Source organism: Balaenoptera acutorostrata, chromosome 18, assembly GCF_949987535.1.
Source record: "Balaenoptera acutorostrata chromosome 18, mBalAcu1.1, whole genome shotgun sequence".
Classification (NCBI taxonomy): Eukaryota; Metazoa; Chordata; class Mammalia; order Artiodactyla; family Balaenopteridae; genus Balaenoptera; species Balaenoptera acutorostrata.
The window spans coordinates 64801342-64824760 of NC_080081.1; the positions used below are offsets into that span (position 1 = coordinate 64801342).

At 37.5% G+C, this 23419-nt stretch overlaps 1 protein-coding gene across 4 annotated transcripts in view; it reads left to right on the top strand.

Moving 5' to 3' along the window:
* The window catches only part of WDFY2 (WD repeat and FYVE domain containing 2), a 176601-nt gene that overhangs the window by 105079 nt on the left and 48103 nt on the right, over window positions 1-23419 (top strand). For all 4 annotated transcript variants that reach the window (XR_452120.3, XR_009005991.1, XM_007193705.3 and 1 more), the window contains exons 4-5: window positions 18855-18909; window positions 22823-22973. Coding sequence is in view for 2 of the 4 variants with exons in the window: in XM_007193705.3 (XP_007193767.1) it covers window positions 18855-18909; window positions 22823-22973 (206 nt within the window). In the remaining 2 variants the exon portion in view is untranslated. The remainder of the gene's footprint in view (window positions 1-18854; window positions 18910-22822; window positions 22974-23419) is intronic.

The window sequence follows — 23419 nt, forward strand, 5'->3', positions numbered from 1 at the left end:
TAGGAACAGTAGTTGCCAGCCTTGGCTATTGCACTAAACTTCATGACATCAGCTATAAGCAGTTTTCGATTTCAGCAGGCAACTTTTATGTTCAGAACAATTTTGTCAAAAGTTTTGAGCCTTTTTTTGTTTAAAAAGTAAGTATGAACAACTAGCCTGTATGTAAACTGATCTCCCATGTAATTTGCTGTTAATATTATGGCAGAATTTTTATTGTGTGTGGATGTTTTTACAGTATTCAGTCTCTTTCACTATCTGTGCAATGTAATGGGGACGCAGAATACTTCAGTGACTTTGTGGGATACATCAATGTTCTGGCTTCATATTTTGGCCTTGAGCAGGATATTCCTTATTCACTGAATGACTTCCAAGAACATTTGTCTTTAAGATTCTGAAATTTGCCAGAGGCAGCCGTGGAAGTGCTCACATCTAAACTTGGGTATCTTTTGCCTTTTACCCTCTCCCTCCCTTCAGTCCTCTTGGGAGAGATATTTATTGAAAAGCCAACTGCATCTGGTTACCTGCATTCGGTGCTGGGGGACTAGGGTTGGGAAAGCACAAAAACATGTTACTGTCGATGTAAAGAAAGGTGATGACAGGTAAACAATTAAGCCCCCAGGCAAGCCTAGAGAGAGAGTAGGTAGACCTGTGTATATGTGAGGAAAAACCTTGAAATTGTGTTTTGTGTCTAAACCTGTATCTGAAGGAGAATTTATCAAAAGAATTTGTAAACCTGAATTTGTTTCTTTGTAGGTGATATTTTGAATCTAGAGAGGCCAACAGCTGCTGTTGCTAGACAAACGCCAATTATCTTTTCTCTTGCTTCAGATGCTTCCAAGTAATGTGACATGTTAGTCTTCTTAGAAATATGACTAAGGGTTTCTTACAAAGTTTAGACCTGAGGCTGGGGGTTTGCAGCTAAAGCATTCCTTCTCCCCACTTCTTAAAATGCATGTAGTCAGAAAAGATTAGGGCCATTAGGCATTTCATGGAAGGGGGAAAGGCTCCTACCCTCCCAGTTCCTGGGTGGAGAGAATGTTCATCGTTTGGTAGCCAGCGAAGCCTCTTTTCATAATTTAAAAACAAACAAGAATAACTCAACTCTCCAGGCAAATTGGCAGAATCTGAGTGAAGGTTAATCAAAACCAAAAGTCAGGTCAGTCACTGAACCAGTTGTTCTCAAACTGTGATCTGTGAGGTCAAAACTGTTTTCATAATAATACTAAGATGCTATTTGCCTTTCTTTTTTTCCATTTTCTACAGAAGCAGAGATGAAGAGCCAACTATCTTCTATTAATGAGATTTGCAAAAATGGAAAACAATGCCACTCTTTCCACTTAATTTTTTGTTTTGCACAATATAGATATTTTCATAAAGTATGTTATTTATATTACCATGTAATAAATTTAATATTGTTATTTTAATGAATTAATAGTCTACAATTTTCTCTGTTTTAATTTCAAATATGATGAATATCAATAGATCCAACCCATGGGGTGCTCAATAATTTTTAAGAGTAAAGGAAACTAGAGACCCGAAACTTTGAGAACTGCTGATTAAAGAACAAGACAACTAAGAGGTGCAAATTGCAGGCCACTGATGGGTAAAGTGTGGAGACGGCCGTAAGTAAGAACACGAGAATCTTCGAGGTTCTTTCTTAGCATCATCCTTCTGGGATTTGAATTTTTTGGATCTTGTGCAGAAAGGAAAAATAAAGCACATATCGAAAGCAAATCCAAAGAGAGAGCAAGACCTATTTGTAGAAAAAGGCCAAATGAGAACCCCATGGATGAGATACAGACACCTTCGCTCCTCATTCCGCGGAGTAGTGACCTCCTAGAGTGGATGCTTAGCCCAGAGGCTGGGGAGGGGCTTTATACGGGCTGGCTAGGGTCCTAGTGAGAAAAGATAATTAGGCTGATCAGATTCCTGCCTTGCATTTGAACCTGGAGGTACTAAGAGAGCAAGCCAGTGGGTGAAGGTAAAGCTGAAAGGTCACGTAGAGAGGGGCCAGAGGGGCGGTGACGGCCACATGCAAGCTCCAGTTATGAGGGAGCAGAAGCTGAGTTGTTGGATGGGACTGGTTGGTTGAGGAAGGATAGTAGAAAAAACCAGAGATAACAGGAGAGAGGCCCTGAGCCTGCAAGAGAGAGACAGAGGTGGCAGTGTGGTTTCAGTGGCCACCGCTTCCCGTCTCCTTACAGTAAATCGTCTCTTCTTTACTGGCTTGAGTTCCCGGCAACCAAAAGAGCCCGAGTGAAACGTACAGAGTAACACAAGTGTGCAGATTATAAGGACTAGCAGTTTGTATGATTAAGACTTGAATTTGATTCTGAACTACCTGGTAGCCAAGGCAACAAGGAGACACTGTTAATCATGAAGCTGGATAATAAAAAAGAAGGCAGTTATAAGGGTAGTTAAGAACTTTCTAATACTGAATTTATAGTCACTCACCTTCTTATGTATGGCGGTTCCTTAAAAGATTAAAAATAGAATTACCATATGATCCAGCAGTCCCACTTATGAATATACATACCCAAAATAATTCAGAGCAGGATCTGGAAGAGACATTTACACACCCATGTTCATGGCAGCATTATTCACAATAGCCAAGAGGTGAAAGCAACCCTAACGTCTCTCTCTCTCTCTCTCTCTTTTTTTTTTTTTTAAATTGGGGTATAGTTGCTTTACAGTGTTGTGTAACGTCTCTTGACAGATGAATAGATTTTTTTAAATGTGGTAAATACATATAGTAGAATATTATTCAGTCTTAAAAAGGAAGGAAATTCTGACACATGCTACAACATTGATGAAATAAGCTTTGTGAAAGGGCAGTTTGCTTTATGAACTAAGCCAGTCACAAAAAGACAAATATTGTATGATGCTCATGTGGAGGATCTAAAGTAGTCAAAGTCATAAAAAAAAAAAAAATAGAAAGATGGTCACCAAGGGCTGGGGGAGGGCTGGAAATTAGTGTTTAATGGGTATAGAGTTTCAGTTTCAGAAGATGAAAAAGTTCCTAGAGATACATTGTGCAACAGTGTGAATATACTTTACACCACTGTACACTTAAAAATGGTTAAGATGGTAAATTCAATATTACGTATTTTTACCACAATAAAAAATGTCAGTCACCCTCATGTAAGTTAATAATTGAGGTACTAAGTAATATATTTGACAATGTCCTGAACATTTTTAAAGCAGAAGCAGAAATGGGTTTTACATGGAAATGTAAAATGAGAATTTTACCAATATTGAGCTTCCCAACAAGATTTTGGCTTTACATCAATTTCTACTTTATGAAGGCAGATGCAGGAAGAAGACATCTCTGTTCCCAACCAGAAATGTAGTACCTATGTGTTCAAGAAACTTTTCATATATTTCATATATTTCCTCAGTAATGGGTTTGCATAGGCACACATAGAAGAGTACCTCAGAGCTGTGTACTTTGTGACACTTTTGCTGGGTAGTTAAGCTGATGACATTCCTCCCTTCATTTTTCATCACGTTTGGGCTGAGTTAAGAATTCCTGTTTATTTTTCGTATGACCTTGCTGGTTGGTTTGACTTATTTTTTTCCCCTGTGGAAGAGGAAAACCTATACAGAGACTCTGATTCAGTTTTCTTTATAATAATTAGGTTTATCAAGCATTAAATCAATTTATATGTTCTGATATGCAACAAACACAACAAAGACTCAGTAGCGAATTATCTGATTTTAGACATTTCTACTCCCTCAAGTAGTGCTATATTTTAAGAAATAAGAGCTCATTGGCAAACTTTCAACTAAAGCAAGAAACTTTATATATATTTTTAATGTGGAAGATACCATGGTTCTATTATTAGAATTCTTCAGAATCTATTTCACTGAAGCTTGATAAGTGAGCAGGTGGGCCGTGCTTAGAGCTGTGTAGCATTCCCTTACTGTAAACTCAGACAGAGAGTCAGGATAACCATGGGAACAGCAGAGGAGCCAAGCTCATTGCTTGCTAATTTAATGAATATCGATTGTTCAAAAGTTCTTATATTTTGCAGTGGTGGAACATCACTTTGTAAGAAAAGAAAGAGAGAGAGGGAAGGAGGAAGAAAGAAAGAAAACTGGTCAGGAAATATACGTGGTCTAGGGTGAGGGCTGCTGCTTTGACATTCACACAGAATTGGGGTGTCTTTGAAGGGGTGCGGATACTTTCATTTCTTCCAGCACCTGGGCCATGCTGTGCTCCTGTCATGCCTGCCTGGTCCCTGGATGGAACCAGAAGCTGCAGCATGGCACTCTGGGTCCTAGTCTGCTGTTCCATTACTTCCTGCATTTCCCAGAAGAATCCAGGACATCCCTGGAACTTGTGATGTGTAGGAGTCTAAGGATGACCAGAAAAAAAGCCCAAACATACCTTTCATTTGAGTGAAAACAGAAAGTACTGCCTGTTGACCTCTTACTTAGACTGACAAAAAACTGAGGAACAACTTGACTCAGGTGAAGTTGACCTGAGTTGGTGACCTCTGTTACCAAACAAGAGCCCTGGTATCTACTTGACAGATGAGTTTTTATAAACCCATAGGAAATAATCATCGTTCTTGTGAAACATGCCTCGAGAGGGTCGAGAACGGCATGTGTGTACACAAGCGCAGGCCTTGTTGACATTCTTTAATGACAGGGCATATTGGCAACTTTTCCTTTCAGTATGATGTTGCCCAAATAAAGAGATACTGCCATCTGATTGACTCATTCTGCAGGACCTGGTTTTCACAGGAATTCAAAGAGACGAGGAGTAGTAGAAAAGTGTTGACAAATGTATGAAGAAGCTTAATAGCATTACTCCATTTTTATTTTCTGCTGCACCCCCAGCCCAAAGCTCTATCAATTACAGCCCTTAACACTGGGATGTAACCAGTCTTGCCAGTTTTTTTCTCTTTTCTTATCTTTCCGTAATTTGATCTGAAACATGCCTTCTTCCTTTCCTTCTAAATCTTAGGAATGGAACGGTGCTTCATTCTGCCTTGGCAGTTACGGTTGTGTTAAATGTCCCATGTAACCTTGTACCCTCTCCTGTATTGATCATGTCACTGTAGCTGCCACAAATCAAGATTTTTAGTGGGTCAGTAGTGTCTCCCAGGAACTGTGATATCACTATTTTTCAGTTTTAGTCCCAAAACAGCAATCATAAATGTCTTTTTTTTTTTACTCAGTTTACCGAGGAATGAAAAAACAATCCCACTCACAGAAATTAACAAAAATCTAAATATGCTCTCAAAAAGAAATATATGAAACTTTGCTGAAGAAAATTATAAAATTTTGTGAATATACGTAAAAGAATTTTAAATGTCAGTTCTTCCTGAATTTAGAGATTTAGTGCAATTCCAATCAAAATTCTTAGTGTGATCTTTCTTTTTGTCACAAAAAAGTTATTATAATGATCATCTAGCTACATTTTTTTAAGAAGAGAAATTAGGAGACACATAGCTTCTGTGTTAACACATATTTTGTACCTGCAGTAATTAAGTCATTTTCATTTTGACACAAGAATAGAATAGCAGGTCGATAGAGCAGAGTTAGATAACTCCCAAAGAGACCCAATTATATGTAAGAACATAAAATATGGTAAAGAAGGCATTAGAAATTAGTTGTGGATGGGAAAAGTTTTTAAATAAATAGTGCTGAAGCAGTTGGTTTTCTCTTAAGAAAAAGATTGATTTTCGATTTTAATCTTCACTTCATGTCCTATACCAAAATAAATTCCAGGAGCTTAAAGCACCTTTAAATGTACAGAGTAAAGCTTTAAAAAAGAAAAACAAAAAGCTAGAAGTAAACAGACTGGGCATTTATAAACAGTCTCTATCAGGAAGAACATGTAAGCTTAAAACAGTGGAAATCACAAAGGAAAATATCATATTTGATTACATAAAATTCAAAATTTCTCTCTCTGAAAAAGCTGCTTGAATACAATTTAAATGAAAACAACAAATAGTTGCTTAAAATATGATAGAGAAAGGATACTGTGCTCAATCTGTGATAAGCGTATACAAATAGATAAGAAAAACAGTAAAATCCTGTAGATAGCAGAAAAGTCACAGAAGAGGAAATATTAAGGGCTAATAAACATTTTAGAGTGTTAAAATTTTTTAATTCTGTTTTTAGCTAAGGAATAGCAATTTTAGAATTACAAATTGGCTAGAATTGAATAAAATAGGCTCTCGTACACTGATAGAGGGGACATAAATTGACACAAACTATTTAGAAAAAGTATTGGTAATATGCAATAGAGCTTTAGAAGTATTTGTACCTTTATATCAATAATTCCATTTCTAGAAAACCATCCAAAGAAAACCATCATAAAAACAGACAAAGATTATTTATAAAGATAATCTCATTTTTTTATAGTAATAAGAACTGGTGTTTTAGAAATGTTATGGTCAGGGACTAATTAGTTAAAATCTTATATAGCCTTCCAGTGGAATATTATGTAGCCATTAAACTTATGTTTTCAAAGAATATTTAATAACATGGGAAATGCTTCAATAGTACTACTATTCCAGTTGTGTTCTTATGTATACCAGGGCAAAGATTGAAGAGCAAAATAATCAAAATATTAACAGTATTTATCACTATTTGGTAGAGATATAGACAATTTAAATTTCCTTCTTTCTTTTTTTTTAACAGTGGCATTTTTTTAATTAATTAATTTATTTATTTATTTATGACTGTTGGGCCTTCGTTTCTGTGCGAGGCCTTTCTCTAGTTGCGGCAAGCGGGGGCCACTCTTCATCGCGGTGCGCGGGCCTCTCATTATCGCAGCCTCTCTTGTTGCGGAGCACAGGCTCCAGACGCGCAGGCTCAGTAGTTGTGGCTCACGGGTTTAGCTGCTCCGCGGCATGTGGGATCTTCCCAGACCAGGACTCAAACCCGTGTACCCTGCATTGGCAGGCAGACTCTCAACCACTGCGCCGCCAGGGAAGCCCTAAATTTCCTTCTTGATACGGTTCCATAGTTTTTGTTTATAGTAAGCATATTATAATCAGAAATTAAATATTAAAAATAAAGCACAATTCTTTAGTGCAGTTATTTCTGAATTTGAAATTCAAATAGACAAAAAAATAAGTAAAAATATACACTATTTGAAAATTATCACGTTTCATTGGATGGATATACAAATAGGTCTAGAACTTTGGATAAAATACATTTTTTCTCATCTACAGAACACTTATAAAATCATTAATATGGACCACAAAGAAAAATCTTAACTGAATTCTAAAAAGTAAAAATGTTATATGTTTTCTGAATATAAGCTAATAAAACTAGAAATTAACAAAAAATAGGCATAAATGTAACTGCTTATAAATTAAGAATTTTTTTCTAAGTAACTACTAATTTAAAGAGGAAATGAATATATAAGTGATATATTTCTGTAATTCTGTAATTACAGAAATATACAGTGTATATTTCTGTAATAATAAAACAATATAGAAATTGTTTTAAAAGCAAGCCACTTTGTGTCAAAACCTATGGAATACAGTCAAATCTATATTTAGAGAATTTTACCTTAAAATATTACTACTTTAAAATAAAGATGTATACATGTGAACCTAGGCATTCAGTTTAATTTATGAACAAGTGATAAAAATAAACCAAAAGAAGGTTGGAAGAGAGAATTATAAAAATAAATCCTGAAATTAAAGATAGGGAAGACAGAAGGACAGCGAATGAAACCAAAAGCTGGGTTTTAGGAAGTACTGATAAAATAGATAAATTCCTAGCATGTGTCATTAGGAAAACTATAAAAATAAAAAACAGACGCTATTAAGCATAAGAAAACAGATACAACCACATTATATTTGTAACCACCTAATTCTGCTATAACACAACATATGTTTTTTAAAAGCACTGCAGTATGCAGAATCACACAGTTAAAACCATAGGACATATGGGGAAAATAGGGACACAATACTCAAAAACTTGGTCCAAAAAACAAAAACCAACCAACTTTGCTGGTGATACGTAAAAAATAAATATAGGGGCTTCCCTGGTGGCGCAGTGGTTGGGAGTCCGCCTGCCGATGCGGGGAACACGGGTTCGTGCCCCGGTCCAGGAAGATCCCATATGCCACGGAGCGGCTAGGCCCGTGAGCCACAACTGCTGAGCCTGTGCATCTGGAGCCTGTGCTCCGCAACGGGAGAGGCCCGCGCACCGCGATGAAGAGTGGCCCCCGCTCGCCGCAACTGGAGAAAGCCCTCGCACAGAAACGAAGACCCACCACAGCCTAAATAAATAAATAAATAAATAAATAAATAAATAAATAAATAAATTTAAAGCCATGTATTAAAAAAATAAAAAATAAAGATAGGACACTCGTTAAAATGCTAGCACAGTTTTTACACATGTGTTAAATGGTTGGGGAATCCATAAGCATTACGATATATACAGAACTTTACCTGGAAAAAGACCTGAAATTTGCTTGTGGAAGTGGGCATCAGAAAGGTTGCAGCTCCTGGGACTTCTCTGGCTGTCTAGTGGTTAACACTCGGCACTTCCATTGCAGGGGGCGTGGGTTCCATCCCTGGTTGGGGAACTAAGATCCCGCAGGCTGTGCGGTGTGGCCAAAAAATAGGAAAAAAAAAAAAAAAAAGGTTGCGGCTTGTGAGTTATTTTGAATTGATGGGAGGAGGTTATCTGAAAGCAGAAGGCCAAGTTTTAACACCAGGTGAACATAGGTGTGGCTCTCAAGGGGTGATACCCTGAGATAGCTGGTAGATGTTTGAGGTGTGTGTGTATGTGTGTGTGTGAGTGTGTGTTATGTATTCCTACGTGGCTTGGTTCTGCTGGGTTCAGTTTTCTGTGTTCACTTAAGCATTCTGGAGGACAAAATCATGCATAAGCAGCTGTGAAATTGGAGCTCTGCTTAGATCATTCCCTAATATACCAATCCTGTTGAAACAAATTCATGTTTTTAGAATAAGTGGTATAGCAGAACGGCCTATATAAGAGAGTTAAAGAATCAGAGGACAATATTATGTTAATATCCGTGGTAATACATTTGAAAATTTTTTAAAATGTGTGATTTTTTTTCAAATGATAGTTTTATCTCTTGCCTTTCCATCTTTGCATCTCATCTATTTTTTAAAATTATTTATTTATTTATTTATTTGGCTGTGCTGGGTCTTAATTGCGGCACACGGGCTCTTTAGTTACAGCACGTGAACTCTTAGTTGTGGCATGTGGGATCTAGTTCCCTGACCAGGGATCGAACCTGGGCCCCCTGCATTGGGAGCATGGAGTCTTAGCCACTGGACCACCAGGGAAGTCCTGAAAATGTATGATTTTATAACAAAAATAAATTAATAAATTTGACTCAAGGAGAGGTAGAAAGCTTCCATAGACCAATAACTGTAATTAGAAATTAGAAAAATTGTTTAAAAGTTGCTATTTTTAAAAGGACCAGGCATTCATGATTTTATAGCTGAATTCTCTCTAATTCTTCAATCAGAATTGTTCATTATATTCCAGAAGATTTTTTTTTTATGGTAAGATGCTTAATTCATTTTCCAAAGGTAGCATTTATTTATTTAACTTAACTCACGAAGAGTACTTACTGTGTGCCAGGCACTGTTTTAAATGCTTCATAAAGATTAACTAATCCTCACTGCAGTCTTATGAAGCTATTACAGAGAAGAAAACCGAATCACGGAAATCTTGAGTAACTTGTCCAAGGTCATGTAACTAGTACATGTTTTAGCTGGGATTTAAATTTATTTATTTTTTATTTTTATTTTTGTCTGTGTTGGGTCTTTTTTGCGGTGCACGGGCTTTCTCTGGTTGAGGCAAGTGGGGGCTACTCTTTGTTGCGGTGCGTGGGCTTCTCATTGCAGTGGCTTCTCTTGTTGTGGAGCACAGGCTCTAGGCGTGCGGGCTTCAGTAGTTGTGGCACATGGGTTCATTAGTTGTGGCACGCGGGCTCAGTAGTTGTGGCATGCGGGCTCAGTATTTATGGCTCACGGGCTCTAGAGCACAGGCTCAGTAGCTGTGGCGCATGGGCTTAGTTGCTCTGTGGCATGTGGGCTCTTCCTGGACCAGGGCTCAAACCCGTGTCCCTTACATTGGCAGGCAGATTCTTAACCACTGCGCCACCAGGGAAGCCCTTAGCTGGGATCTAAACCAGACAGTTTGGCTCCAGTGCCCGAGCTCTGAACTCTTACCTACTACTGTGCTTTGCTATCTTTAAACCAAAACTCAAAGAAGATATCCTCAGGGGCTTTCTGAGTTGTATGAAGTACAGCTCTGGCAAGGCCTAAACTCTGACTTCCCCTAGTGGCTGCTAACAAGGATAGGCAGAAGGAGGGGGGAAATAAGTTCTGTGGAGTTGTGATCAAATTTCAAAACAAGGGAGGAGAGAGCTGGCAGATAAATTCCCTCTTCATCCCCCTCTCCAATGGATTCTTCCAAATTCTGGTGTTTGTTCTGTACAGAGACCTATTATATGCTGGAGAACTAGCTGGGTTCTTCATGAAACACGGCCGAGCTTAGTGATACACCATTCATCTTTTTCTGCTTCACTTTGCTTTCCCCTCACTCAGACCACTGATATCACACCTCCAAACAAAGAAATAGCACTTAAGTTTCACCTCAAACTCTACTTTTTAGGAAACCAGGCTGCAGCAGAATTTGAAGACAAAATTCATAAAACAAGAAATGAATATGGCAAATAAAGATATAGAAAGTGCTCTGACTCATAAGCAGTTAGGGTAATACATACTAAACCATAGTGAGTTATAACTGTTTTATACATTAATTTGGCAAAAAATAGAAAAGATGAGTAATATCTAATGCTGATGAGATATGGGGAAATAGGCTGTCGTATGAGGGCCAGATGGTGGTGAAATGAAATACTGCATACATCTAGAAAGTGATCTGGCAGAGTTTATTAAAATATTAAGTGTACACAATCTTTGAGACCAGCAATCTTTTCAACATATTCATTAGTTCATATGTTTATGCATTCAAAGACATTTCTTGCCGTATTTTTGCAATAGTAAAAAAATAGGAGACAAGCAGAATAAAGTCCATTTAATGGGGGATACTTGAATAAAATATGGCATATCCATATTTTGGAGTGTGTTTTGTCCTGGAAAGATAGTTCTGATATATTATAAATGAAAAGAGCAAGTTGTAGAATAATATCTATAGTGTGATCCTATTTTATACAGCAAAACAAACCAAAAAAACTATATATGTTTATATATGTTTGCATAAGGGTTTTCTTAAGAAAAAAAAAAAAAGATGTGGAAGGATACCACAGACCTTTAACAAACACTGATTCCTTCAAAGGATTGAGACAGAGGGTGGAGATAATTACTAACCTCTTCCTTATATATACTGTATTGTTTGATCTATTACTGTGAGCATTAAAAACAGGTGTGATGAGAACCCAGAAGCTTTCCCTAAAATCAGGTTCCAGGCAAGGCTAATGATTCCTTTTCAACATTGATTCCTTCTCATGATTCCTTTTCAACATTGTACTAGAAGTTCTAGCTAATGCATAAGACAAAAAAAAATGGAAATAAAAGGTATACTGATTGGGAAGGAAGAAATAAGACTATCTTGTTTGCAGAGAACTTGATGATTTATGTAGAAAATCTAAAAGAATTGATAAAAAAAACTCGTGGAACTTATAAGCAGTTATATTGAGGTTTCAGGATTCAAGGTTACTAGACAAAAATCAGTCATTTCCTGTATATTGGCAATGAACTAGTAGAAATTGAAATTAAAAACACAACACCATTTCCATTGGCACCCCAAAAGGTGAATTAGTTTAGTGTAAATCTAACAAAATATGTACAAAATCTATATGAGGAAAACTGTGAAACTCTGGTGAACGAAATCAAAGAACTAAACAAATAGATATTCCATGTTCATAGATAGGAACACTCAATACTGTCAGGATTTCAATTCTTCCCAATCTGATCTATAGATTCATTGCAATCCCACCATACAACCCACCAATCCTTGGTATTTACCCAAAGGAGTTAAAAAATTACGTTCACACAAAAACACTCACACAGATGTTTATAGCAGCTTTATCTACAATTGTCAAAACTTGGAAGCGACCAAGATGTCCTTTAGTAGATGAATGGATTAGTAAACTGTGGTACATCCTGTCAATGGAATATTATTCAGTGCTAAAAAGAAATGAGCAATCAAGCCATGCAAAGACATGGAGGAAACTTAAATGCATATTAGTAAATAAACGAAGCCCATCTGAAAAGGCTGCCTAATGTATGATTCCAACTCTATGGCAATCTGGAAAAGGCAAAACTTTGGAGATGGTGAATAGATCAGTAGTGCCAGGGCTTAAGCAGGAGAGAAAGATGAATAGGCAGAGCACAGAGGATTTTTAGGGCAGTGAAAATACTCTGTATGATACTCTAATTGTGGATATATGTCATTTTACATTTGTCAAAATCCACAGAATTTATAACACCAAGAGTGAAGCCTAGTGTAAACTGTGGGTTTTGGGTGATAATGATGTGTCAGTGTAGGTCATCAATTATAACAAATGTACCACTCTGGCGTGGGATGTTGATAAAGAGGGAGACTGTGCATGTGTGAGGACAGAGGCTTTATGAAAAATCTCTGTACTTTCCTCTCAATCTTGCTGTGAATCTAAAAATGCTCTTAAAACATAAAAATTAGGATGATAGATATGTAGACAGCTGAATATAAAGAAGGGAGGGTAGAGAGATGGATAAAATAATTTAAAATGTGTATATCTTTGATTGGTCAATCCCAACAAGATAATCTAAACTTCAGCCAAACTTTTACATTATATTGTTTGTAAGTTTAGTAGATAAAATCTTTTATAAAGTCAATTTGGTAGTATCTATCAAATTTAAATGGTCATATCCTCTGGTCCAGCAATTCTACTTCTAGAACTTTATTTTATTGAAATATTGCTAGAGATATAAAGAGATACAGTATATTTTATGTGATTATTTTTATATGCAACTCATTTTTAATTAAGATAATTGACATATAACATTATATTAGTTTCAAGTATACAACATAATGATTCAATATTTGTATATATGGCAAAATGATCACCACAAGCCTGTTTAACATTCATCACCACACACAGTTACAATTTTTTTTTTCTTGTGATGAGAACTTTTAAGATCTACTTTCTTAGCAACTTTCAAATATACAATGCAGTATTTTTAATTATAGTCACCATATTGTACATGATATCTCAGGACTTATTTTGTAACTGGAAGTTTGTACCTTTTGATCACCTTCACCCCTTTTGATCATCCCACCCTGCCCTGCCCCTGGCAACCACCAGTCTGTCCTCTGTATCCATGAGTTCAGTTTTCTTTGGGGTGTTTTGTTTTGTTTTGTTAACGATTCCACATGTAAGCAAGATCATATGGTATTTATCTTTCTCTGTCTGCCATATTTCACTTAGCATAATGCCCTCAAGGTCCATCCATGTTGTCACAGATGGCAAGAAGTTTTTTTTATGGCTGAATAATATTCCATTGTAGTTATATATCACATTTTCTCTATCCATTTATCCATCCATGGACACTTAGGTTGCTTCCATGTCTTGGCTATTTGTAAATAATGCTGCAATGAACATGGGAGTACATATATGTTTTCAGGTCAGTATTTTTGTTTTCTTTGGTTAAATACCCTGAGGAATAGGTGGATCATATGGTAGTTCTATTTTTAACTTTTTGAGGACCCTCCATACTGTTTTCCATCGTGGCTGCACCCGTTTACACTCCTACCAACAATACAGAAGGGTTCCCTTTTCTCCACACGCTTACCAACACTTGTTGTCTTTTATCTTTTTGATAATGGCCATTCTAACAGGTGTGAGGTGATATCTCATTATGGTTTTGAATTACATTTCCCACATGATTAGTGATGTTGAGCACTTTTTCATCTACCTGTTGGCCATCTGTATGTCTTCTTTGGAAAAATTTCTGTTCAGATCCTCTGCCCAGTTTTAAATCATATTATTTGTGGTTTTTTTTATTGAGTTGTTTGAGTTCTTTATATATTTTGGATATAACCTATTATCAGATATATGATTTGCAAATATTTTCTCTCATTCAGTAGGTCCCTTTTTTGTTTTGTTGATGGTTTCCTTTGCTGTGCAGATTTTTAGTTTGATGTAGTTCCACTTGTTTAATTTTGTTCGTGTTGCCTTTGCTTTTGGTGTCATATCCAAAAAATCATCACCAAGACCAATGTCAAGGAACTTACCACCTATGTTTTCTTCTAGACGTCTTATGGTCAGGTCTCATGTTCAAGTCTTCAATCCATTTTAAGTTAATTTTTGTATATGGTATAAGACAGTGCTCCAGTTTCATTGTTTTGCATGTGCCTGTACAGTTTTCCCAACAGTTTATTGAAGAGACTCTCCTTTCCCCATTGTATATTCTTGGTTTCTTTGTCATAAATTGATTGACCATGTGGTATTTTTTTTCTAACATCTTTATTAGAGTATAATTGCTTTACATTGTTGTGTTAGTTTCTGCTTTATAACAAAGTGAATCAGGTATATGCATACGTATATCCCCATATCCCCTCCCTCTTGCATCTCCCTCCCACCCTCCTTATCCCACCCCTCTAGGTGGTCGCAAAGCACCAAGCTGATCTCCCTGTGCTATGTAGCTGCTTCCCACTAGCTATCTATTTTACATTTGGTAGTGTATATATTGTCACTGCTACTCTCTCACTTCGTCCCAGCTTACCCTTCCCCCTCCCCATGTCCTCAAGCCCATTCTCTACGTCTGTGTCTTTATTCTTGTCCCCTAGGTTCATCAGAACCTTATTTTTTTTTTTAGATTCCATATATATGTGTTAGCATACAGTATTTGTTTTTCTCTTTCTGACTTACTTTACTCTGTATGACAGACTCTAGGTCCATCCACCTCACCACAAATAACTCAATTTTGTTTATTTTTATGGCTGAATAATATTCCATTGTATATATGTACCACATCTTCTTTATCCATTCATCTGTCAGTGGACACTTAGGTTGCTTCCATGTCCTGGCTATTGTAAATAGTGCTGCAACGAGCATTGTGGTACATGACTCTTTTTGAATTATGGTTTTCTCAGGGTATATGCCCAGTAGCAGGATTGCTGGGTCATATGGTAGTTCTATTTTTAGTTTTTTAAGGAACCTCCATACTGTTCTCCATAGTGGCTGTATCAGTTTACATTCCCACCAACAGTGCCAGAGGGTTCCCTTTTCGCCACACCCTCTCCAGCATTATTGTTTGTAGATTTTTTGATGATGGCCATTCTTACCGGTGTGAGGTGATACCTCATTGTAGTTTTGATTTGCATTTCTCTAATGATTAGTGATGTTGAGCATCTTTTCATGTGTTTGTTGGCAATCTGTGTATCTTCTTTGGAGAAGTGTCTATTTAGGTCTTCTGCCCATTTTTGGATTGGGTTGTTTGTTTGATATTGAGCTGCATGAGCTGCTTATATATTTTGGAGATTAATCCTTTGTCAGTTGCTTTGTTTGCAAATATTTTCTCCCATTCTGAGGGTTGTCTTTTCATCTTTCTTATGGTTTCCTTTGCTGTGCAAAAGCTTTTAAGTTTCATTAGGTCCCATTTGTTTATTTTTGTTTTTATTTCCATTTCTCTAGGAGGTGGGTCAAAAAGGAGCTTGCTGTGATTTATGTAATAGAGTGTTCTGCCTATGTTTTCCTCTAAGAGTTTTATAGTGTCTGGCCTTATATTTAGGTCTTTAATCCATTTTGAGTTTATTTTTGTGTATGGTGTTAGGGAGTGTTCTAATTTCATTCTTTTACATGTAGCTGTCCAGTTTTCCCAGCACCACTTATTGAAGAGACTGTCTTTTCTCCATTGTATACTCTTGCCTCCTTTATCAAAGATAAGGTGACCATATGTGTGTGGGTTTATCTCTGGGCTTTCTATTCTGTTCTGTTGATCTATATTTCTGTTTTTGTGCCAGTACCATACTGTCTTGCTTACTGTAACTTTGTAGTATAATCTGAAGTCAGGGAGCCTGATTCCTCCAGCTCCATTTTTCTTTCTCAAGATTGCTATGGCTATTTGGGGTCTTTTGTGTTTCCATACAAATTGTACAATTTTTTGTTCTAGTTGTGTGAAAAATGCCATTGGCAGTTTGATAGGGATTGCGTTGAATCTGTAGATTGCTTTGGGTCTTATAGTCATTTTCACAATGTTGATTCTTCCAATCCAAGAACATAGTATATCTCTCCATCTGTTTGTATCATCTTTAATTTCTTTCATCAGTGTCTTATAGTTTTCTGCATACAGGTTTTTGTCTCCTTAGGTGGGTTTATTCCTAGGTATTTTATTCTTTTTGTTGCAATGGTAAATGGGAGTGTTTCCTTAATTTCTCTTTCAGACTTTTCATCGTTAGTGTATAGGAATGCAAGAGATTTCTGTGCATTAATTTTGTATCCTGCTACTCTACCAAATTCATTGATTAGCTCTAGTAGTTTTCTGGTAGCATCTTTAGGATTCTGTATGTATAGTATCATGTCATCTGCAAACAGTGACAGCTTTACTTCTTCTTTTCCAATTTGGATTCCTTTTATTTCTTTTTCTCTTCTGATTGCTGTGGCTAAAACTTCCAAAACTATGTTGAATAATAGCGGTGAGAGTGGGCAACTTTGTCTTGTTCCTGATCTTAGAGGAAATGGTTTCAGTTTTTCACCATTGAGAACGATGTTGGCTGTGGGTTCATGTGATATTTTTTTAATAAGGAAAACTGGAAGCAGTGTAAACATTTGTCAATAGAAGGACATTACAAAACATCCTATGCAATCATTAAAAAGATTGAAGTTGATAAGTATGTACTCATATGGAATGATGTACATGATTTGTTACCAGAACAAAGTATTGTTAAATGATATTAATATTTTGTTTTATTATTCCAATTATACTTTCCATAATAATTATCTCTGAGAAACGGTATCATAAGAGACTTTTTAGTATTTATCAGTCTTACAATTCCTAGAATAGCGTATTGTTTCTTTGATCAAAAAAGTAATAATGAAAAAGAATTCTGGCAATTTCCCATGCTTTCTCCATGATTATGTATCTATTTTCATAGGAAAGACAAATGAACACAAAATTAAGTTTACCTATGCAGTGAACTGGTAATTGTATTGTGTATGTATATGTTAACCCTAAGCACAGATCTACAAGTTGTTTTATTTTATACCCTGCCTGTTTCCAAAAGGAATTAATGTACCTTTTCCCCAAGCTAAAGAACCAGTTCAGTATATTCAAAATAGCATATGCACTAGATGAACTCAGTAAACACTTGCTCAAGTAACAATCGTCTTTAAGAAATTTGTTTTGTGTGTTTGTTAGGAAATTTGGGACACTGTTAAGTATGGGGCCCAGGGTTGAGCTACTCTTGCCGGGGATTAAGGGTGGTAGTGAACCATTGCTCAGACACGTGCGTGGCTTCTTACCCACACTATAAGCTCCTTATGGGAAAACAACTTGACTTCTTTAAAAATTAGCCTTCTCTCTTCAATTGTGAGTCTAGCTCTTCAGAAACGAGAAATTTATATAGTGCCGCTCCTTGAAGGAATAATGATACGAATTTTAAAAGTGACAAGTTGAATAATGTTATTACTGAGAAAATCATGGCGAAGAAAATCCATTTGTAGATAAGCTTCTTAAGGAGGGCTGGGATGGAAAAGCAGACACCCAGAGGAGCTTTGTTACCGCGTTCATTCTCTCGCATCACCTTGTGCTTTATTTAACTTTGTGGCATCTATCACAAAAACAGTATAATTATTTACTTCTGAAAAATCACACAAACTATATGAACTCAGTAAATACCCAGATTGCAAGTCACGAGTCTGTGTGTCTGTCCTCCCACCACCTTTCTTGAAGTCATCAAGGAGAAATTCTGGAAGCCTCCAAATGTTTTGAAAAGACTCATTGTTCTGTTTTTAAGTTCAGATAAAGGCATCAATTTATTACACTTCGCAGCTTTCCTTATATTTGACAGCCTACTGTTTAATACTATATGGGCATTTTGCATTTGAAAGAAGCTAAGGGACTCAAAACCTGGCTGGGACTTATAAACACTTGGTTGGCTTCTACATATAGATCATTGTATGTGCTTAGGTGAAGCATGCAAACATACACACAAAATCACCTCCTGTGTGTCCTCACAAAGAGTACACACAATGTGTTATATAGAAACTGATATTTTTGAGTACATTTGACATCCAAACTAACCTCGTCAGATTGGGAGATACCTTTTACACGTCCATTTTTTCACTATTTGTTGACTACCTACTGTACCAAAGTACTGTGCCAGGTGCCGTAGGGATGTAGGGATGAGTAAGATGCAGCCTTGAGAAGCTTGTTGTACCAGGAAATAAGCTACTGTTATTAGAAATAGAATCTTTAAAATAGCTCATTTATTCCCCTAGTAGAGGATTGCCATCTGTTTGCTCACTGGCCAGAGCCTTGCAAAATTTCAGTTGTAGCACCACAGAGAGAAAAGTAATTTGAATTGGATTTACCTTCAAAATTGACCAGGATCAAGACTTTGAACTTGATCCAGTTTTCTTCTCATGTATACTTGAAAAAAAAAGAAAATCAACTTCAGAATTATAAGGTAAAAACTATGATAATTGCATTGGATTGTAATTATGATTGTTACTTTTAAAGAGGTACAAAAAATGCTGAGTTGATTGGCAAACTATTAATGTTAGATATAATTCTGTGATGATGTTTGCTTCATACAATCCGGTTTTACCAAAACATATTTATTCACTTAAAGAATTTCTTTTTGCTTAGTATTTTTCTTCTCTTTTGCAGGAGTTTCTTTTATCAGAAGATTATAACAAGATGACTCCTGTGAAAAACTATCAAGGTAGGAACAAGAGCAGTGTTTTCATCGTCTTAGACTGTGAAGTGCTTCTCAATGGCTTCCACTGCCACAAGAGAGGACTTAACTTTACAGTAGTCAGCGGGAACAAAACAGCACCCCTTTGTGGTGAATATTATCCCCGTTTTTGAATTAAGAAGCAGAGGCCCAAAGAGGTTGGGCGTGTGGTCTTGTAGCTGGAAAAGTGTGAAGCCAGACGAGGTCAGTGTGACTCCAGAACACACAGCCTTTGTCCTTTGTCTGCCCGCTCCACCCCACTGCCTGGAAACCCTGTGGCAGACTTGGAGAGTGGGGTCCAGGGTTGGCTTTCCATGGAGCTCATTTCATTTTTGGTTAAATATTTTAAAAGGCTGAAAGTGTGCATGTTGTCTAAGGGAAGGAATTCAGGTTTTATTGTGTCTTCAACATTGACAGTGTACTGTAAGCCCTTTATATAGTATAGATCAGGAGCAATTTTCACTGAGGATTTTTTTCATCCAGGCCAATGTCAGGGGTCAGAACATTAGAGGTAGACGTCATTTCACTTAGACGTCATTTCATCCAAATCTCGTGACCTCATTCATGATCATCCAGCCTCTCCTCTGATACCCTCCAAAGACATAGCAGCCCCTCCTGATTTTGGAAAATTCTAAGCATTGAGTTCTTTATTTCTAGATTTTGAGCCAAAATTCATTTCCCTATGGATTTATTCTTTAATTTTTTTTCACATATCACTTATCCAGTATTTATTGAGTACCTATTGTGTTCCAATAACTGAGAATTATAATAGTGAACAAGACATGCATAGTATCTATGCATCCCCCATGAAAATAGATGCAAAAAAATCTACATAAAATCTCAGCAGATCAAATTCAGCAATATATAAAAAGGTAAGTACATCCCAACCAAGTGAGGTTTATTCCCAAAAGAAATGAAATCAGGGACAGATATTTTTATACCCTTATGCATAGCAGCATTATTCACAATAGCCAAAAAGTGGAAACAACCAAAATGTTCATGTATGAATGAATGGATAAACAAAATGTAGTATATCAATACAGCGAATTCTTATTTGGCCATAAAAAGGGAATGAAGTACTGATACCTGCTACAATGTGGATGAATCTTGAAAACATGCTAAGTGAAAGAAACTAGACACAAAAAACCATACATTGTATGATTACAGTTATATGAAGTGTCAAGAATAGGAGAATCCATAGAGACAGAAAGAAACTAGACACAAAAAACCATACATTGTATGATTACAGTTATATGAAATGTCAAGAATAGGAGAATCCATAGAGACAGAAAATAAATTAGTGGTTACCCAGGGATGGGGAAGGGGGAATTGGGGGTATGGGTTTCTTTTTGAGGTGATGGAACTGTTCTGGAAATAGTACATTTTCTATGATGATTGCACAACATTGTGAATATACTAAAGATCAGTGAATTATACACTATTGAGAGAGAAACATCTATAAAAAACTATAGCTAACATCATACAGTTGACCCTTGAATTACGCGGGGGTAAAGGGTACCAACCCTCCCCACAGTGGATAATCCATGTATAATTTATAGTCGGGCCTCTGTATCCGCGGTTCCCCCGTATCGCGGTTCCTCCACATCCGCGGATTCAACCAACCTCGGATCGTGTAGTACTGTAGTATTTACTGTTGAAAAACATCTGCGTATAAGTGGACCCACGCGGTTCAAATGTGCATTGTTCAAGAGTCAACTGTACTTAATTGTGAGAAACTGGATGCTTCCTCCCTAAGATCAAGATCATGGCTCCTATTTAAGAAGTACAGCCAGGCTTCAAGCCCAGGTTCCTGAAGCTTAACAATACATATGTATCTTCAAAGGGTTTATTTTCGAATAAGAGAATTCTGTCACCTTAGAAAGAGTATGTGCTCTTTGAGTTTTAGGGTTTGTTTTTTGTTTGTTTTTGTTTGTCTTTTCAGTAGTCATAGGCAGCCTGACAGAGAAAGAGAACCAACTTTGGCAGAGAGACTAGGGTTTTAATTCTAGCCTCATCGCTCATTGATTATGTAGCTTTGAGCAAGTCACGTAACATTTTTGAGCCTCCGTCTCCTCCTCTGGCAGCTCAGAGGGCTGTAAACCCCCTTATCTTCTGGGCTACTGTCATCCCCTTGGACTTACAAAGTAACAGTAAGAAGATCAAAGGCCCCTTCATGAGAAAAGGGAGCGAAGCGCTGGGGACCACGTTCTGCCTGCAATAGACGTGGGTACAGTTGAAAGTGAACCATTAGAGAGTTCGCTTTTATTCCACCATTGGTGGAACTTAAATTGGGCATTTGATGACACAGACATGACAAGATCTTCAGAAGTTTCTCCAGGAAGTCCCATCTTTTAGTTTAAGACAACGTTTTGATCTTGATGGTGGCCGATTCTCTGAAAGGCAGATACTGTGTAGAGTTGTTAACAGTATTATTGTTTCTATACCCCTTCTAAATCCCTTTAGATTCTCCAAGCTTCAAATATCAGATTTTAAAACATCAGGCATTTGGTGAAATGTCTGTCCTGGAGGTATTCACTATGGTTCTGACTGTATTGTTTGGTAACCAGTCTAGAAGCGCCATCTTGGCAAGGCCGGGTTGTGTCTGTAAAAGGAGGAAACCACCCAGCTTTGCAGAGTCATTACAACGACTAAGTAAGACAGTATCTTTAAGTACCTGGCACTTGTTAGACACTCAGAAATTGGCAGTGATGCTGTTATTGCTGATAGAGCTGCATTGATCCATCCATGTCCAATCCTATTTTCATGATCCAAATGGGAAGCTGATGTCTTCTCTGTCACCTCATCACACACAGGATGAGTCTCCTCTCGCCCACCAGGCTGCCAGCTCCTGGGCACAGAGCCCAGTGGGTCCAAGTTCCGGGATATCAATCTTCGTTTATTCCAGTCAGCTCTGTTCAGTGGCCGTGGACCCCCTATACCTCTCCCCCTGGAATTGTGTAAGAGGAAGAAAGTGAATATTTTACTGATTTTATTTGGTAATTGAGAAGCCATGAGACCTTGGCCAAACTACTCAACTCAATCGTGCCTCGGTTTGCCCACATGTAAAATAGGGAGATGGAGTAGATGACATGAATAGTTCTTCTAACTCTGAAATTGTGTGACGCAGTACTTCCGTGATGGTGTTGTCCTTGTATATAAGCAACCCTGGGAAATTTGCTCTCATTATCTCATTATGTACGCTTTGACGTAAGGGATATTCCATTCTTTTTAATATGGCACTTGGGAATAATTCTGCCCTCCTCTCCAAGCTCCAAGCATTTGATTTCTCACAGAAAATTCATCTAGAACTTTGTTGTGGGTTTAAAAGCCAGCCTTCATCAAAAGGAGAACAGTAATGCTCTTTGCTTTTTTTAAAGCTTAAATAAACAGACGCCAGTGAGTTTATTAGCAGAACATTGTTCCTAATGTGTTTCGTAGTCACACTGATCTGGCTTTCTTTAGTCCAGCAGTTCTAACATGTCTGAGAGAGGTGGTCCAGGCCCTTTGAGTGTTAGGAAAATTTTCTTTCTTTTTTTTTTTTTAAATTAATTAATTAATTTATTTATTTATTTTTGGGCCACGCCACGTGGCATGTGGGATCTTAATTCCCCAACCAGGGATCGAACCCACACCCCCTGCATTGGAAGCATGGAATCTTAACCACTGGACCGCCAGGGAAGTCCCGGGAAAATTTTCTTACGGAAACGCGGATGTGGTCTTCTCCAGGGGCATGCCTGTCCCCCTGATGAGAACCACTGCTCTAGCCCTTGTTTGTAATGATTATCTACTGTTCAGCTTACTCTGGGGTGGGGAGGAGAGAATGATGCATCTCTGTGGACCATGCTTTACCAGCCTCTTTTAGGATGCTTTATGGGTTGTTTTCTTGTCTCTTGGCTTTTAGCGCATCAGAGCAGAGTGACGATGATCCTGTTTGTCCTGGAGCTGGAGTGGGTCCTGAGCACGGGACAGGACAAGCAGTTTGCCTGGCACTGCTCTGAGAGTGGGCAACGCCTGGGAGGTTATCGCACCAGTGCTGTGGCCTCAGGCCTGCAGTATCCTTTGCTGGACAAAATCCCTTGGTGGGAACTTAGCTGTTGACTTCTTTCTTTCATGAACATTTTGGGTATGTGCAACTTGAAAGTTTCTTGTTTTATTTGCTAGTTGCCCTACTGATTAAGATGCTTGTAAACTTTCCTAACACATAAATCATTAAGGGTCCTCACGTAGGTGGAGTAAAGTAATTTCACCTGAAATAAGTTACTGCCGAGCAGGTTGTGGGTCTGCTGTGATACAAAGTCTGACATCTAGACAGTACACAGCCCAGATTTGTGAGCCTCAGCTGTCAGAAAGAATTATGGAACATGGAGATAAAACCGTCACTGAAATACAGTCTTTTATTTTTGAACAGAAATAGTTTACACATAGGTATTAAGGTTGGGAACATTCCCATTTTGGTGCCTGGCAGAAGAACCACAGGATTCCTATTCATTTTAAGAAT